At 38.1% G+C, this 19,160-nt stretch overlaps 1 protein-coding gene across 3 annotated transcripts in view; it reads right to left on the bottom strand.

Moving 5' to 3' along the window:
- Positions 1-9,657, bottom strand: part of cntln (centlein, centrosomal protein) — a 94,472-nt gene extending 84,815 nt beyond the window's left edge. For 2 of the 3 annotated variants that reach the window (XM_044347110.1, XM_044347112.1), the window contains exons 1-4: positions 9,288-9,647; positions 8,897-8,984; positions 5,141-5,229; positions 1,420-1,504 (exon numbers count right to left, since the gene is read on the bottom strand). In XM_044347110.1, coding sequence (XP_044203045.1) covers positions 1,420-1,504; positions 5,141-5,229; positions 8,897-8,977 — 255 coding nt within the window. In that variant the 5' untranslated portion in view covers positions 8,978-8,984; positions 9,288-9,647. Of the gene's footprint in view, positions 1-1,419; positions 1,505-5,140; positions 5,230-8,896; positions 8,985-9,287 lie in introns of all 3 variants that reach the window. The other variant, XM_044347111.1, reaches the window with a different exon arrangement.
- Between the last annotated feature and the right edge of the window lie 9,503 nt (positions 9,658-19,160).

The raw sequence follows: 19,160 nt of genomic DNA, 5'->3' as shown, positions 1-19,160 counted from the left end.
TTGCTATGGTGGTTGAAAAGGTGATGTATTATACATTTACAGTGACCTCAATGTAACTAAAACACAGTAGTTGAAATAACAAGTCAAAAATGTTGCTATAATAACACATTCAGTAATGAATTTCTACTGAGTGGTTCAAACTTAATTATTTTTTTGTCCTATTAAACCTTGTTGGTATTTTCCTCTCATATGGTATAGCAGCCTTTTTTCCAAGCCTTTGTTGCATTGTCAACGCAGCCCCATCCAAAGGTTAAACCAATTAAGTTTGCTTGTGAGTATGCTGTCATGGATGCCTATGCATCAGTCAGATTTAAACACAGATTGACGCAAAAATATTCATTGTAATATACACCCACATCAAGAGGCCCACACCCACAGCTATGATATGGAATATATCCCTTTTGGGATATTTTCTAAGCATCTGTATCAAACCTGTAGATCTAAAAACTTAACTGCATCTCAAACTAAAGGCCCCAATCTTGCATTGAAATAAAGTGAAGGTTAACTTGTACACACATATACTGTATATCCTAACTATGAGCTACCACTAAAACTACTGTGTTGTGTAGATCATGGTTAAGATGGCTGAGGAGAGTGATGCAAAAAAATATATAAAAAAAAAACACTGCCAAGCTGATGACTCCATTACAGCCAGTCTCATTAGGAATGAACACAATTCTGGATGAGGGACGCTAATGAAGGAGACTGACAGATGCTCCAGTGAAGGGATGATGATTTGGAGTAAATTTCATTAGTGATGTCATTATCGTTAGCCATCATACCATCAAGAAATATTACTCAGGGGGCGATGCAAAGAAAGCAGGTAACACAGAGAAAGAGGTTGTAGTTAAAAATACACAAAGAATTTGCTGGCAATTATTTTTTTAAATCAAGGAGGCAAACCAAGAATAAAGGCTTATCTATAAGTATGAACTGCAAATTTAAATACCTTAACGCAAATGGTTTCAGGGGGAGAAAAAATAACATAAAACTGCAAAAATATAATCCAAGAATTTTGCCTTGAAGTTAAAAAAATTCACCCTGGAAATGTGGTGAATGTGGTTGGGGAAAGTGAATGAGAAATGACCTCCTGCTGGACCCATCATCAAAGTGTTGAGGAGGACATTTAACTCTCAGATGCTTCACTGCAGCTGATCATTGGCCAACATCAGACGATTTGTAGATTTGTCAGATTTGTAAACATAACCGATTTGAGGGGCAGAATTATTAATGAAAACAATCTAATTATAAATTTCATCTTGCTTTTCTAAAACTTTCTACTGCTTACAAGTAGCAGCCTTTGTCAAGTAAATTTTCCAGACTGGGCTGAATGGCCTTCCTCCATTAATGTGTCTGAGATCTAACAGACATTCGCTAAACACAGAATGTTTTAGAATATTTGACCAAACCATACTGTACCTGTTCCAGCTCCTGTATCTTGTAATCTTTGGACTGGAGGATCTCCAACACTTTCCTGTCCTTAATCTCCGCTTTGTGCTTCTCACTAGAAGAAAGAGTAAAGAACAGGAAAGTAAGAAAGAACGTATGTATCCTTAAAAATGCAGATATCATGTTTATAAAGTGTACTCTCATTGCATTGGACTTTAATATTTTACAATTTTGAATCACAGTGGATGTACAGTAAATTAAAAGACATTAGGCAGTAGCTCCAAAAATATTGCAGTGTGATGTCATATAATTATCAATTATACCTGCAGTAATTATAATTGTTTGTGCACCTGCTGTACTTCACAAACAAAAGCAACAGTAATTCTGACAGCTGACAGAGAAATCTTAAAAGGAAAATTCATAACAAATACAAAAGGAGATCCCCTAACATACAGCCAATTAATGTTCTTCTTACCATTTTCATACTATGTCTATGTCTATGGTTGCTATTATTTACAGAAAATTTTATTTTTACATAGTAGTTTGACATTATCTGAACATCTTGGTTTTTAAACTGCCCAGGCCAAACAATGTTTTTATCCAAGAGTTTTCTGAGTTATTATCCCATTTTATATCAAAGTATGACAAAATTCTTATTTTGAGTGATTTTAACATACACATCTACTGCCCTTCTCAGACTTCTGTCACCAATTTTATGGATACTTTGGAATCTTTTAACCTCATTTCGGCAATACAAGAACCTACACATTTGAAGGGCCACACCTTTGATTTAGTTCTGTACAGTGGTCTCAGCCCTGACAACTTTGAGACTAAGGATATCTGTGTATCTGATCACAAAGCAGTTTTATTCAGTGTGGTTTTATCCCAACCACCTATTAATCACAATACACCTGTCTGCTGCCGTGTTATTAACTCTATGCCTGCTTGCAAGTTTTCTGAGCTTTTTACTGCTGCTTCTTTAACTGCCTTTGATCCACATTCTAACACAAAGGAGCTGGTCTCCCTTTTTAATCACACCTGTCAGACTGTCTTGGACTCTGTCACCCCCTACAAAGACAAAAAGTCAAATAGAACACCGCAGTCATGGCATCAAGGACACTGCACTCAGTTGGTTTTATTCTTACCTTTCAGAAAGAACCTACTCAGTCAAGTTAGGTAATTACTCATTTTCTACAACTCACATTACCTGTGGAGTACCACAAGGTTCAATTTTAGGTCCAATTTTGTTTTCTATCTACATGCTTCCACTTGGCCAAATCATCCAAACACAGATAATATACAGATATACCTTCCCCTGAGACCTGGCGACCCAAAAAGCCTAGCTGCTGTAGATTGTCTCAGTGACGTCATCTGTCGGATGGCACCAAATTTTCTTCAATTCAATAACTCAAAATCAGAAACATATTGTTTAGTCTTCCAAACCCTATCGTTCTCATTGAGAGTGGCCTTGGTCCCTAGTCTGCAAACGTAAAGCCTGCTGCCAGAAATTTGGGGGTACTATTTGATTCAGACTTAGGCTTTGAACCACAGATCAAAAAAGTTGTCCAACTTATTTTCCCTAGACTTGACTACTGTAACTCCCTCCTTTCTGGCATAAACCAAAAGTCACTCTCTCGCCTCGATCTAGTTCAGAATGCAGCATCTCGGCTACTTACTGGTTTTAACAAACAACATCACATCACCCCAATCCTTGCCTCTCACCATTGGCTCTCTGTTTCATTTAGAATTGATTTTAAGATTTTGCTGATCACTTTTCTGGGTCTGGCCCCAAGCTACATAACAGAAATGTTATGTAGCTATGAGCCAGTTCGCAACCTTGAGACCCTCAGGTGGGGCCCTTCTGGCCATTCCAAAGTAGAGGCTTAAATCTAAAGGTGACTTTTGCCATCAGGGCCCCTTGGCTTTGGAACAACCTGCCTGAGGAGATAAGGCTCATAGAATCAGTAACTTCTTTTAAAACACTCCTTAAAACACATTTTTACAGATTTGCTTTTACGTGATGTTGTCTTTTTATTGCTTTTATTCTTTTTATTTGTATTTATATTTACTTTTTTAAATGTTTTTTTTTGTCTTTTATCTCTTTTACCGTCTTTATCTTTCGTCATCCTTCTGTCTTCTCTCTGCTGTGTTTCTGCATCTTTTGTCTTCTTGTTTTAACTTTATCTTAATTTTGTCTTTCTTTTGTTTGGCCTCACTGTTTGGCTTTCTGTTGGTATATTGCCTTCTGTTTGTCTGTCAAAGCACTCTTTTTTAAAAATGTGCTATATAAATAAAGTTATTTTAATTATTATTATTATAATTATTATTATTATTATTATCATGAAGACTATAATGTAACAAAAAAGTATATATAAATGAAAACAGAAAATGCACACTCTATTATGAAAGCACAGCTGCTGTACTAATCTGCTGCAGGACGAAACTCTTTTTTTCTTTCCAGCCCACTAGCACCTCTTTTATCATATGAACTTTTAGGGAGACAAAAACAAAAGCAATTGGGGACCTGTTTGTTTCAACTGCTTCAAGCCACCAGGGGCCACCCATTCCCTCTACTCATCACTTGCTCCTTCTACACCTCCCATCTTCAAGGCCTTTTCTCTCGTCTCTTTGCCTCTTCTGATCAGCCCTATCCCCTGATAGACACTGAAATAAGTATCTGGTGTCCCTGGAGGAGCTGGAACGCAGGCTGGCCTAGCTACATCTCCTTGTATATTGGGCTGTGTTCACCATGTCCTGAGCAACCAACCAATCACTCTACAAGATCCTCACAGGAAGGGGAGGGTGGGGTGAATGGTAGTTCCCAGTGGGCACCAGCGCTTGACTGGAGTCGACACAATTACCATGTCAATATCCTCCTGCGCATCAGGTGATACAATACACATACACTCTCTGGGTGCATGTTCCCCCACCAGTCTCAGCGGACCAACATACTTTGATGGGTTTCCTATGGGGCTATAAAGGAACTGAAGAGGGTATGTAGAAGGAATGAGAGGCACAGGTACTGAGGAACACTCTGCATGCTGCTGCACTGTATTTTACCCCTATTAAGGGTCTGCTAACAACTGACAGACATAAAAAAGTATGTGATATGCACACTTGGTAGGCAGAACATAATTCTGTACAGTATCCCCTAAGAAAAAATATAAATGTAGTGTAAAAAACTACAGTATTGAATAAGGCTTTACATGCATTACAATAGCAGCTGAATCATATGCAAGTAGTAAAAGACAATCTGTGTTCAAACTGCAGTGATGCTGGCATCAAAGACAATTTAAAGTCAAATATTTTTTTTCCTATTAAGGAGGAATGTATTTAATTTATCCAACTATGCGTCGTCAGGAAAAAATCTGAACCTCTGTTCTTTTCTGAAATTTCCCATGCCACTGTTTTTGGTGTAGCTTAGCCACCCTGCAAAAGAGGTCATATTCAATCTCACAATTTATCCGATAAAGACAAGTATTTGGCAGGAGTGTTTCAACTGTCCAGAATGGGATCGGTGGAGGGAGAGTGTTTTCATTAAAAGGGTTTCCATGGTTGAACTGCTAAACCGGGGATAAGAAGGCTTAAATCAGCATCTGCACCAGATTCCGTCGTAACCCCAGAAGAATGGCCAAGGTGCCTTAAACACCCCTTGAACGACTTTCACACATATTTCTCTTCACTTGTGAGATAAAGGAATTTTCAGCTGTTGAGCTTCTCAGGTAGCAATTTGAAAGATGAATCTACTCACCGCTCAACCACCAAACTGACAGCCTGGGTCAAGTCTGGATTTGCCACTTGCAGGCGTTTCCATAGGGACCAAACAAACTCCTTGTCTGCCTGTGAAAATACAGGATTCAGTCAGTCAACAGCTGTTATTCTTAATTGAGATAAATAGTTTTTGATAAATGTGTCTCAATATGCAATGAGGCCTACTAGGACAGCGGCAACACATGTCAGCTTTTCTCACTCAAAAACAAAAAATTAAGCAGGATTCCATTAGCATACGAGAGAAGGGGTAGTCAATCAATAATTTAAACATCTTGTACAAAATAGTTTTTGATCTGGCCTGCCTCAATCATGAGCCTCTCTTAACAGGAATCTCCATCACTGAGATGTGACCTTCGACTCAAGGGGAGCAAGCATTGACACTTGTCATTATGCACTATTTATGACTGGGGAGAGCTGGGATCCAAATCAAAACACAGCAGTCAAGCTTGCATTTTCTTTATTAATCAATTGCTCTCCAGATATGTTTTCCACTACAGCTCCAAAGTAACTAGCCCCAAAGAAACTCAAAACTGATGACAGAGAGAGTCATCTTCAAGTAGAAAAACCCAGCCTGCCCCTGACACATTTCCAATTCAAATTGTCTCGCTGGTTTTTCAAACATTTTTAAGCTACATTACATTTAATGAGGGACATCTAAAAACTACATTTTCTGACATTAAAAGACAGAATTATACCAAATCGACTTAATATAAAATTATCTGATAAATTATGTTCACATCATCATAAGATAAAAGTCATCCCTCCCCCTGGAATCTACTGGTCTCCAATTAGTACATGAATTTTAACCCCCTTTTCAAAAGTGTCTAATCAATTATTTACTAAAATGGCAGAAGCAGACCTTGATAAGACCATGAACTGAACATATAAAGTGGAAGGACTGTAGATTTGTGTCTCTGTATGCATCTGTGTGTAAGAGTGTGTGTGTATACAGAGTGGGAGCCGGGTGAAGGGGGATAGAGATCTCACCAAATCAGCCCTGCAATGCAGCTAACGACGAAATTAAGCAGCGTGGTTGACTTGAAACAGGTGGTCTCCCTCTGCCTGGCCTTTGGCTGCCATTAGCCGTTATACAGACAAGTGTTCAGTGAGGACCCTCATCAAGAGCTCTCCTCTGCAGTATATGTACTTAAAGATGCACTGAATGTGTGTTTGATGATTGCTGAATTATTCATTTTAAATCTAGACACTGAAACACCATGGGCTAAACATACCAAAGAGAGCCACTGGAATTCAGCCACGTATTAATAAAATTAGTAGGGTCTAGTAGGAACATTTGCTGGCCGACAGATGAGCCTCTTTGTAGTTAATGGCTGTCCTGAAGTACATCTTGCCAGAGACTTAAGACATCAATAGTATTCAAATGCCACTATTTAAATGGTACACTACACAACTAAAGGTCCCTATTAGATAGACAGAATCTCTGATGTTCTACTCTAGACAAGACCACCAAGGATGGTTTCCATGTTAGTTGAATGTAAGGCAGCAGGAATAGTCTCAAGTGAACAAAGTGTCACTGGCAAACTAGTAGCAGTATAATGTAAAGCATTAATGAAAGAGACATTTAAATGTGGGTCTCACAGTGTAAAGTACTCCTATTTTCATGTCAAAATGTCTGGTATACTATTAATAAATAGCACTGTCATAAAATGTAATGTTTGGGGGAATTTTCTGTATTCTGGGAATATTTTCATCAAGATCTAGAGTGATGTGCAAATTTTAGGGGTGACAAAGTGACGCTCTGCAGTTGCACTTTTTTGTTTTCTTAGTTGGGTAACCCCCCCTAATCATACACTGTCCAAACGCTGGAAACAAATTAGGTAAGATTTAACAAATCATTCTCTTTATTATAAATAGTTTGTAGCATTTGTTTTCGTAACTGCAAGTAATAAAGGAGTGCTGAAAAGGAGTGTAAAAACATATACAGGCCACTTTTATAGCCTTGATTAGAACGTACATCACAGTATTAGATAGAAATAAAACAGTGATCTACAGCCTATTTTAAAAATGTGTTGTTTCATGAAGTCTAGTGAATTTTATCTGTCAAATCAATTAGGTTTTTGGTTGTTAAATTACATACTGTAGGTGTTTACATGGCTTTGCTTCCTTATACAAGTTTGTACAGATGCCTTGTGGATTTTACAAATTATGAAATGATGTTGCACAACTTCTTTTCCTGAGTAAAGTCTAAAAAGTTAACATCAAAAGTTAAACTAAACTTTATACACATGATAAATAAGGTAACAGGCACACATGTGGTTACCACCGACAGCACCACAACAAATGTTCTTGCCCCATGTGTTACATGGTATCTAATAGTCTAATAAAAACCCAAAAGTAACACATCATCTGCTGAGCCCCACAGCTGTCTACCTACCTGTATATCAAGGTACTGTGTGGATATGCAAAGTGAGAAATGCTGGGTTCAGTTCACATGTTATTAGGCACCACCTGGTGGTGAGTATGCAAGGACATCCTCCCTCAATCACTGACTCACAAAGTGAGGATGAAATGTTCTCCAATGTGCTTATGAGCACTTTGTGGCTGTATGTTTGTATTTATTTGAACAAGTAGAAAAATGGGGGCTAAATTTATTCAAATGTTCTGTGGGGGCAGATATTTGTTGCAGACTAATCACTGGCTTTGCTGAGCATTCAAATAAAGGGTGGAAAGGTTATTTACAGATTTAAGCAGCAAAACAGTACTGATAATTAAAATGCTCTTTGTGCAGTTCGGTACAATCAACTTAACTAAATCATAACTAACTCACTGGAAATTCTTGTGCATTACAACTTCAACTGACAACTTCTAGTCATAAAAATTGAGACGGTAAACACAAATGAATGTCTTTTGAAAGCTGAACAAGCTGACTAATGTACAGTACCTTTCAGCATGCATTGTTATCTCCTTTAGAAATCTTTTATATTGAAAATTTTCAATGACATTGCAGGATGGAGACATATTATAAGTCATAGGTCTTAGTCTGATCACAAATGAAAATAATGGTCATAAGGAATAGATGGTTAATTTAATAAAGTGGGTAATTATATACTGTCTGACAGAAATGACAAATAGTAAAAAAGAGGAAAAACTTTGCACACAGCATGTACTGCAGAGCAAGAGGTGCTGGCAACAGCAAAAACAACATGTAGTCAGAAAATAAATTTGTGATAGTGACCACACATTCAGTCCTTGATAATAAATGATCGAGGATCTTTTTTTTTTTTTTTTTTTACATAGGTGGTGATAAGAGCGCTTCATCAGGTTCATGAAAAGGTACAACTGACCAAAGGCATAAATACATGAAAACAACAGTCCATGTACTGTACTTATAAGAGACAAATGACAATATTCATCATTAGCGCTGCATATTCTTAGTGCACAGTCTTATATTTACATTTTACCTCACTGAAATTTAATGATGCTGGTACACTTGAACATCTTAAAATTTAAAAACCATAAAGCCTTAAATAGTGAACTGAACAAAAGTTAACATGACAAGTGTTCAATTCACTAATTAATGAGCACGTGACTCTGCATTTGCTGGTTCTCCCTTCTGTGGACTTTACTATTTTTAAGCAACCAAAATCATCAGTTTAAGTCTTAGCCATTTGTGTTGCTTGCAATATTATAATATAATCATTTTCACAGATAGCAGATAGCACAATGCAGCAGCGTGTGCTGCACATCCATCTTAGATGCACACATTAATCCATACCTGGCATTGCATCAACTCTTCTGATAAACTCGTCACTTGCTCCTCCAACACAAGGATGCGAGAGTTGTCTTTGGAGGACATTGTGAGGCTGAAAAGAAAGCAAAATATAAACAATTGCCCTAAGTTTGATCAAATAAAAGGACACTTGTAGCGTTAGTAGTTAGGAGTAAAATGCTTTGGATATATACAGTAGGCTATTTGGCACTGAAGCCCGTTCGTATTTCATCAGCAGTTTAACTGCTAATTTCGGAACAGTTGACAGAAGCTCGATTTGTTTCCATTCATCTGACGTTAGCTGCATGTCTTTTGGCACAGATATAAAACTCACAGGAAAAGACAAACAAGCTCACTAGACGCTCTTCGGGAAAACTGAACACAGTTTGTCTCTTACCTGTTTAGACAACTTACAACTTACTAGTTGTAAAACAGCAGCTTTACAACTCTGAGTTAATACTAAGATAGCGCTGCCGTTGCTAACTTAGCCGCCTAACAAACAGTCATAATGTTTCTTTTCTGCTGTTGACAACCGTCTTCCGCGTGAAGTCAGTGCACCGAGCAACGTCACAACACGCTCTAACGGCAGCGCTTTTAATTATCCCATGAAAAAGTGTGCATTACAGCTTTTTCTGTGCAACCAAAACAACCTTTCTCAGTGAATAACACGGTTGTCAGTAACTACGGAGACGCTTTCCTCCTTTCAAACAAGCCCGCTGTTTTCCGGTTTCTGTTGCTCCCGCCCGCCGTGTTACAGTCGTCCAGTCATTTCACGACGGTTGCAGTTGACTTACGGCATTATGATGATCAAAGATGAAGTGGTTCTCAAAGCTGGATTTGGGTACAAGGACTCTTTTTTCTTTCTTTTTACTTTCTTTTACTTTTTTGTTTTTTTCTTTTAATCATTTTGTAAACATAAATAGACATAGGGCAAAGAAAAAAAAGAATTATAAAAGTAAAACAAATATCATACAGCCCAAACCATATCATATTATCCCCTTAACCCTATCCACACAATGCAAAACAATAAACTACCGATAATATGTAGTAAGAATTCATAGTATATTAACAATTCACACTGAGAATTCATACCAGAAAGTAATCAAATAACATAGACACACAAGATAAGAAAAGAAGGACAAAGGACAAGAAGACAAAGGCTTAGGGGGGCTACTTACATCTCCATACGTTAATTTTCCTTCTTAGGGATCAGAGTGATCCATTTCTACAGATGTAACACCTGTTTCTTCCCTTTAAAGAAACCATACTAAGATATCCCATATTTCCTTACATGACTCCTGTTTGTTTCATAGTATATATGTAATTTTTTCCAAGGACTCCTTATGGGCGTTTCAAGTAATCCTAAACAAAATAAGGTTTTCTATAATCAAGGAGAAGAGTGACACCTTTGATAAAACTATTCACACCCCATTTGTTTTCACTTTATTACACAATAAGTTGATAAAACCGTGTTTACAGTTGGTCACATGTATAGCCTTAAAGTTGTTTAAAAGAGTGGTGTGTTATAGTCTATGAGTCCTTGTAATTAAAAAGTTTAGGGACCACTTATCAAACCTCACAGTAAATGTAATATTTCCATGATTAAGAATAGGCTACAGTAAATGCCCCACACTAGGCTGTATTTTAAGACCCTGACAAAGTATAGTCAGGGTCACCTTTTTTTTCTACAAAAGATCTGTTGAACTTGTTTATCACAACAGGAACAGGTCCTATTCTGTTTTGGCAGCACCTGGAGTTGCTTGGCATCTTTTTGATAATATTCGTTAATATATATTACAAATCCATTATAATTTTGTTATTCTGTTCCATGATGTATTTCTGTAATTTGTCTTTCTATTGCACTTCTGTCCGTCCTGGAAGAGGGATCCCTCCTCTGTTGCTCTTCCTGAGGTTTCTTCCATTTTTTACCCCGTTAAAGGTTTTCTTGTAGGGAGTTTTTCCTTATTCGAATCGAGGGTCTAAGGACAGAAGATGTTGTATTACTGTACAGATTGTAAAGGCCCCTGAGGCAAATTTGTGATTTTTGATATTGGGCTATACAGATAAAATTGACTTGACTTGAGGAACCACGGACAAATAAAATAATTTATGCACACATGAATGATTTGTTTTCAGACACCACTTCATTCATTCATTTCCAGCATCCCTGCAATTTCAGGCCTCTGATCCAGAGGACTTGAAGCTGTACCTTATATCCATATTAGTTGGCAACCCTGCTGAATTGCCCTGGTGGTGACTTCTTGAATCAGCTCATCTCTCCCACTGGGCTCTCTTCAAAAGCACATTTTAGCTGACTATGAACTCAGACCAAGACCAACTCTGAGCAACGACTACCACGTCCAGACCACCATAGTTCAACTCTATTGGTTTAAATTATACATGACTTAATGTGAAAGAATTCCTAATCATCTAATGTGATGGATGGGTAATATTCTACAGTATGTGTGATTATTCATTTGTTTTCTCTGCCCGCTTAATCAGATTCAGACTTATTCTAGCATGCAATGAGCAGAACTGTTTTTGCAGAGTGGGAGGACACAAAAAGCAGAAAAAAGAAAGTAGTATTCATCTATTGTATGCAAAATTGGATATCATGTGCAATTTTCAGAGAAAACATTTCAACATGTTACAGTAGAAAAAGCACAAGTATAAATAATAAAATGAATGATTTAGCTGCTTACATTTAGCTGCTTCAGTTTCAGGGTTCTGATATTGTGCATGTTGGCTCGCTGTTACTCTTTCCTGGCTTACAGTAAGTACTGAGAGAAAAAGGCATCAGTCCTCTCCAAGTTCTACTGTAAATACTGGCTAAGATCTACATAAAAAGATAATGTAACAAAATAATCAATGCAAATTGTTAATATTGTATTTGTTTATTATTCTGTACCACATTTAAAAATTAATACTGTGAGGTTTTGATGTATTGTTTTTCATCTAATTGGAATAAAAGCTGCATCTGTATTTCAAAGGGTGATAAAATGCAAAAACTGTTGATAATAACATTTTAATAACTTTATCGATAAAATTTAAGCCTCAAAAGCTTTGCATGTGCTGGGTAACAAACACTGGAAGAGAGAGGACAGAATATAACCACACAATGCTGTCACATTAATAAGAGTTGATATTTAATGATCTGTTTTCAAGAACACACAGTACTTTTCAAAAATATGACATGGTCTTATGTACGACTACATCTATTTTTTCACATTTTTTATATGGAGCTTAAAGTAGTCGTGTAAATGAAAATAAAAGGTGAAAGAATAAAATGTCACACAAATCACCAGAGAAATATCACAAAATGACAGTAACATTCATAGAAAACGGCAACATATCAATGGTAGGGAGATGTGTTGTAAAACTATTATACAGACACACACACACACACACACACACACACACACAGAATACATAGAATGAAGGTTCCCCTGTGTCTGTAAGTGCTGTTTTACAAGGCTTTAAATCTGTGTAGTTATATCAAAGCTCAAAAGCCACATGAAAGACAGTAAAGAGATATTATGTTGAGATATAAAATTGATCTTTATATTTTAGTTTATGTACACATGTTGTTTCTCTTTTAATATATACACTTACAGTATATCCTACTCCTGTTGATATTTTCCTTGTTTTATATGTTTTTAATGATCTGTCATAAGGCCAGAGACATTATGCACAATCAATTCTGAATCTTGAATCCATATTGAAAGCTTTCAGAACTGGATGCAAACAAGGGAAAGGCAAGGAAAAATGAACAAAGACGCGTGTTTGACATCTGTTTTGCTGCTGAGACAAGACAACTCCATATTGTGTGGCTAATGTACTTAACTGTCCAGCCAGATTTGGAGTACAGGGTGAGAGAGGAAAATGAAGAAATATGAGGACTGGCACTCCTCTTCAGTCAGACAAATGTTGGTTCATCTGCTCACTGCCTCACACAGACACACACACACACACGCGCACACACACACACACAAAGAGAAGAGATGCAATTGACTTAGCATGATTAGGCTGTTCCTTGACCCACGAACACTGCCTCTCATTAAGATCCTCATTTGCGGAACAATTTTAGAGGCAGTAGACTGGTACATAATGCGCAACATCTGCCTGCCCCCTGTTTCTAGTTCAGACACACAAACTGACACATGGTATCTATGAATAAGCCTCTCTCACTCTTTTCTGGTCACGGGAATTAATGACCATCATGCATCTGCAACAGGGTTTTGAGTCTGGTCACTGCAGTTGCACCTTTTACTCCATGTAAAAAGTCCTATAAAACAGACTTTTTACAATAAAAAACAGTCAGCGGCAACATTGCAGGTACAAGTGTCTCCTCAAACTGATTAACTAAGATGAAATATGGTCAATAGAAAGTCAAATTGACACAATTCTCTCTAAGGAAGCTGGAAACTCAAAGGAATCATCTTATAAATATCCCTTCTTTCATCATCAAATACGTATAATTTGGCCCCAGACACTTCAGTTGCTTACATGTTCCACACAGACATGTTCCACCATGTTTTGACATTTCCTGCTGCTGCTGAAGGAGCCTGTATCTCCCTCTTCTAAGTGTTTATTGTCTGTCCCACTAATGACAGATTAATCCAGATCTAAGAGCATTTAAGGCACATAAAAGGTAGATCTCAGCCGAGCACACTTTCATATCACCAGTGATGTGCTCCCTGCATTTAGAAAATGTTCCACACGCTCGTGTCAACCTGTCATTATTTCAATTTACTTCTTTTATCTGGAAGGTTACACATCATTTTTATCATTTTATCACAGCCCTCCTCAACAAAAAGGAAAATAATCACTGTACAAAGTGTGTATTGTACACCATATGCACAAACCTATTTGCTTACCTGAATATAGTGAAGATATCAAAATGGGGAGGGTCTTGGTGGCCGAGTGGTTAAGACATGCTGAACAGCTACAAAATCCTTGCTTTGATTGTCATACCCATCTCTCGTTTCTCATGTTTCATGTCTGTATGTATGCTATCACTATGTAATAAAGGCAAAATAACAAAAATAAAAACATTAAAAAAATAAACTCAACTTGCAAAAGGATTAAATTACTCATTGTCCTTTACAATTAGATTGATATGAAAATGCTGGGTGCAGGTGCTTTTGGCTCTGTCTACACATTTATTTGTCCAGCAAAACTGATTCTCGGGGCCAGATTATAACTCCTAGTAACTTGGACAAATGATGCACAGAGAGGTGTCACTGAGCTCAAACACTCAACAAAATCCAACAACAAGGTTCTACTGTACAAATTGATTTCCCTTACATTACATCACATTAGATTACATAATGAAAATTATGTAAATTGTCCAATTAGACTGATACAAATAGGTCACAGCTTTGTTGGCATTTTCCTCAGTTTTATTCAAGAAACACAATGTTACGAGATGCCTTAAAAGAAATGAAGGGTATAAACATAATTTGCTGTAACAGTAAATCGCTTACATTCGCTGTGTGAGGACAGACTCATCCACTGTCCCATTATGTGTAATACACTGAAACATAAACATTATTTCAACAATATTTTGAATTAATCTACCATAGAACCAAGCCCTGTAATGGAGATGAAGCACAAATGAATGAATCTTTAATTTAGCACTCAATCATCAACTTATCTCCTGGCTGTCTGGGGGACTGGGGATGTGTTTGTGACTGAGAAGAGACTCATCCTGAAGGATTCCTACTCATTCAAGGTTTAATTAAGATCTCTGACAATGATATGTTGACATGAATCACTGTGAAAAGGATTTTTATTCTCTTAGTCATTTTTATGATGTGTGGATGTTTGGAGAGAGATGGTCACGTAATTAAACTCACTCCTCTGTTAGAAACAGGCCACTTTTCTTGTCATAATGAATATTACTTACGACACTGGTTCACATGTGGAAAACTGTGTACAGCTGGATTAAAGAGATCTTTCTATTTTTTTGTGTTGTGTTTTTTGTGTTTTGTACTGAGATCTGAAAAAAGGCTCTCACAACAATTGCAACATTATGGTTTAACTTCTATACAGGTTGCTAAATAATATGACTGCCTTAGATGTATAGCAGCGAATGTAAACAACATAGTAGCAAATGTAAAGTGATCCTTGTTTGAAGTTGTCTTTGCAGGCCTCTCATGTCTAATTGCCCAACTGTTAAACTGTGAAGAGCCACCCCTTGAAAACAAGACAGCTCTTGCATTGACAATCCCAATAAGCATGCTTGTCTCACTTCTGTTCTGCCTCAGCGGAGTCACAGGAAAGTTCAAGTGCTAGGCAGCATTTAATCTACCAGGGGAAGAAGTGACACAGAATTGTGATCATGCAAATGCGCCCACATGAAAAATTCAAGAGCCAAATGACAAGCCCTGGTGTGCCGATGCTGACAGAGGAAGGAAGGGAGGCACATCCCGGGGAAAAACATGACACTCCATGGAGAATTGTGAAAGCACAGTCTCCGCCTGCTGCCTCAGGTAAGTGGGGATATTGTCTGCATTAATGTGGCCTAGCTTTGATGCTGAGGGGGGAAAGAACCTGAGAACTGCGGGAGATGACAATAGATACTAAAGAGTCACAAGTCCCCAGCTTTGAAGGAACATTGATTGTATAAATGCCAGTTGGGATGTCAAACTCACACAGTGTTTAGTAAAACATCATTCCCCCCGGATGAAGAGGAGACATGCTCCTACATGTGAGAGTTAAAGTACGTCTTTGAACACAAGTCACTTAGTAGCGAGGCTGATGACTCTATTTGTTGAGTGCCTAATGTTTTCTTGTTGAATGAGATTAGATAATAATGAGCTGTTACCACACCGGGTGCCTTTTGAAATTGAAATTGGCCATCGCTCACCTATGAAATTGCTCACTATATTCATGTTCAATTACTGACATTTTAAGGCTAGTTTGTACACATTTCTATTCAAGTGATGCCTCGAGGAGGAATATTATATCTCTCACTGGAGTCCATGGAGGAATTATCAGCCACTCCTGACCTCAAGCATGAGCCATCCTCATGCTGAATCCTGTGAGACCTTGGACTTACAAAACCCCAGGACAAGAGAAACCATTGATTACCGCCTCTCTTCCCTCTTTTCAGCCTTTAGACATACAATATCTGTGCACCTAAATCAGACAATTCTAGCTCAAAACCTTTCCTCGTCACAAACCTTACACTCTTTCTTTGCCATCATGTGCATTCTTGTATGCATGTGATGTCGCTGACCTCCCATAAGCCCCCCTCCAACATGCTGTGTGCACAAGCCCCCTTGTTCATGTCCTAACCCCAGCCCCAATGAGATGGGGTGGACCTCTGTTTGACTCCCATCTGATGACCTTCTGGTCCTATCCTCAACAGACAAGAGCCCTCATAAAGGAGGAATTGATCCACAAAAGACCCACCTCCTGGAGGCAGCAGCATATGTGTGTGTGTGCGTGTGTGTTTGTGAGTATCTATGATGCCCTGAACCTCAGAGCCACACTCACTCACAGCTCACCCAACTAGTGTGCCATCCTAACCCTGGTTAGCCCCTTCAGGATGTGTGGGAACAAGAAGTCAGACTATTTCCCTCGGGCTCTAAAGAGAGAGAGCTTGTCCTTTGCTTGGTGAAAGGCTAAATTAAGGTGGTGAGGTTGTATTCAAGTTCATATTTCCCCTGAGTATGAGAGAAGAGACCGAGGACATGGGACATTGATCGCCATGAGTAAATGTGAAAAACAGCTTTTAGATGAAAAAAGTATTTGTCTTATTTCCAGCACCTGTACTTCCCTCTCTGTGAATTAGGGGGGATAAAAGTAAGAAATTGAGATGTAGCATTGTCTTTGTATTACAGTACAATTTTCTTTTAGTGTAAATCTCCTTATCCTTTATGATTGGTCTACTGTTTATTACCTGAAATTAACATGGTACCCTTTACTTTTCCTTATCCAGATCAAGGGTCAAAGGATAGATGGAGATGTATGTTGCAAATTTGTGATTTTGGGCCATAAAAATGAATAAACTTGATTTGACAATAGCACATGCAATTACTTGAATAAGAGAAAATACTAAATCACAGTATGTGTGGCATCAGAAATGTCATATCACAAGTGGAAATAATAAAGAAACACTCCTGATTGGTGAGGAGAACTTGCAGTATGAGGAAAACCTTTGAAAACTCTTCTGGGTTCTTGGGGATGGTCAAACTGACCTTTCTGGACCTTTCTATGCTTCGGTAGTGACTGGAACTTAATGAACAAGAGCACCTCTCTGGATTTGATGGATCCAGGAGTGCGGCGCAGCAGCTGATGGCCATCCCAGGAGGTAGAACACTTCAGTAGCAGGTTCAATAGCTCATTATCAGTGGTCCCGCTGGGTAATTAGTGAACAGTGGGATCCTGTCAAAGGGACAAATAAACATATACTCTCCCTCCTTATCAAGCTGCTTTTACTGGTTACTTTACGACATTGTATGTTAGTGTCTACATAAATGTTGTCTGATACACATTAGAACCTAACTGGTACTGGATTCTTAAGGCCAATACTGACAGAATATAATGATATATATAGGCCAACACGAAGTAAACACAACATGAACAAACATTCCCTTATATCAGTTTATTTTATTGTGACCACAATATGTACAATGTGGGGCATTTTACATCAGAAAAATAAACTTGCAAGTGCTCTCTGGTGGACAAATTATGCAATGGAGGCAATGTTTTTAACATCACGTCTACACGGGCTGCATAGTGACAGCAACACTTCAGCTGCAGCGGCTTCAGTACTCGGTCAATGTCTACGCAGGATGCTTTCAGGCTCAGTACTCCTGTACTGTCACCTGCATTTTGGCAACGGGCAGAGCCTAATGCACAATCACTGAAAATATGGGTATAAAACGGAAGAGAGTGGACTTGAAGCCTAAAAAGATGCTTCAGGTTGCAGTGAAGTGCAAATGAAATGACAGCTGTTACGTGGTCTGTCTGGACACCAGTATTGGTTAAAGGTGTATTTGTTAAATCAGACTAAAATGCAAACATGACTAAAATGCATCCTTTGTAGACATGGTGTAAATGAGCTCAAACATATCTCTGGCATTTCTGTTCTGTAATTTCTGGTCATTTATTGGCCACACATATACATCAATACTGATATATCTGCAATAAGCAAATATCAGCTGATTAGTGATCCAGCCGGTTTAGGAGTCTATCTCTGGTGTGTAGTGCCACATTACTTTTAATCTAAAGGTTGAAAACAGTGTAATGATTTGGTTTAATTACACATCTTCAAAATTACAACGGATGATTTCTAGTGCTATAATCCAAAACCAGCATTCATACATGTGGGCATGATATACCCTCACAGATGAAAATGGCCATCAGACTCAACCTGATGAAGCCGAAACACATCAGTCTCACTGTTACATTGCAGTGTTGCTGGAGTTTTGGCTCCCCCATGGCCATCAGACTTGCAGCGTTATACATTAAGCACATTATTTGAATGTTACATTGTCTGTACTCTGTGTCAGTGCTCTGTGGTAAAGCACATTTTCCAAATGTGCTTTACCACACAACCATGAGTTTAGATATATTACTTTGTTAGAATATTACCCATAAAATACTAAATTGACTATTGCTTAAACAAGAAAAGGTTAAGGCGACAACTGACCCTGCTCACTTAAAGCAGCCTGCACAGCGGCACGGAAACAGAACTGTTCCAACAATTATCAACTAAAGAGATAACTAGGAGCTGAGAGTAGATTATGGCTGTCGTCACCCACTTTCATAACTACACTATCACATATCTTGTGTTTGTCATAACATAGATTTTTCATCAGATAGTTTGGCAGCACGCTAACAGCAGAGAAAAAAGTTTGTGTTTTGTTTTGCTGGGCAGTTTATTTCATATATACTGTAACTCCACTGGTGTCTACATGGTTCATCAACATTTCTGAATCAAATTAAAACAGCATCAAAGCATTTGAAGTTGACCAAAAAAAAAAAAAAAAGATCCAAACCCCTATTTTTTTCAGGCAATCCTTTAAAGGCTTTTTGTTTTGTTGCTCACATAAGTATGTAATATCTCATTTAATTAGCAATCTAAGCCCTCTGACAAACAGGCATATGGTCCTCGCTCTCCCACGGCCTTGGCCAAGGAATGAATATGCATATCCTGGGACCTCAGTAGCTTGTTACCCTGGAATGAATTCTACACAAGCCTAATCCCTGATCTATTATTTACCCCTTGACCAAACATGCAAGTGGGGCTTCCAGA

Source organism: Thunnus albacares, chromosome 3 (assembly GCF_914725855.1).
Source record: "Thunnus albacares chromosome 3, fThuAlb1.1, whole genome shotgun sequence".
Lineage (NCBI taxonomy): Eukaryota > Metazoa > Chordata > Actinopteri > Scombriformes > Scombridae > Thunnus > Thunnus albacares.
The sequence above is the reverse complement of the archived record's forward strand: the minus strand, read 5'-3'. Positions and strand labels throughout refer to the sequence as shown.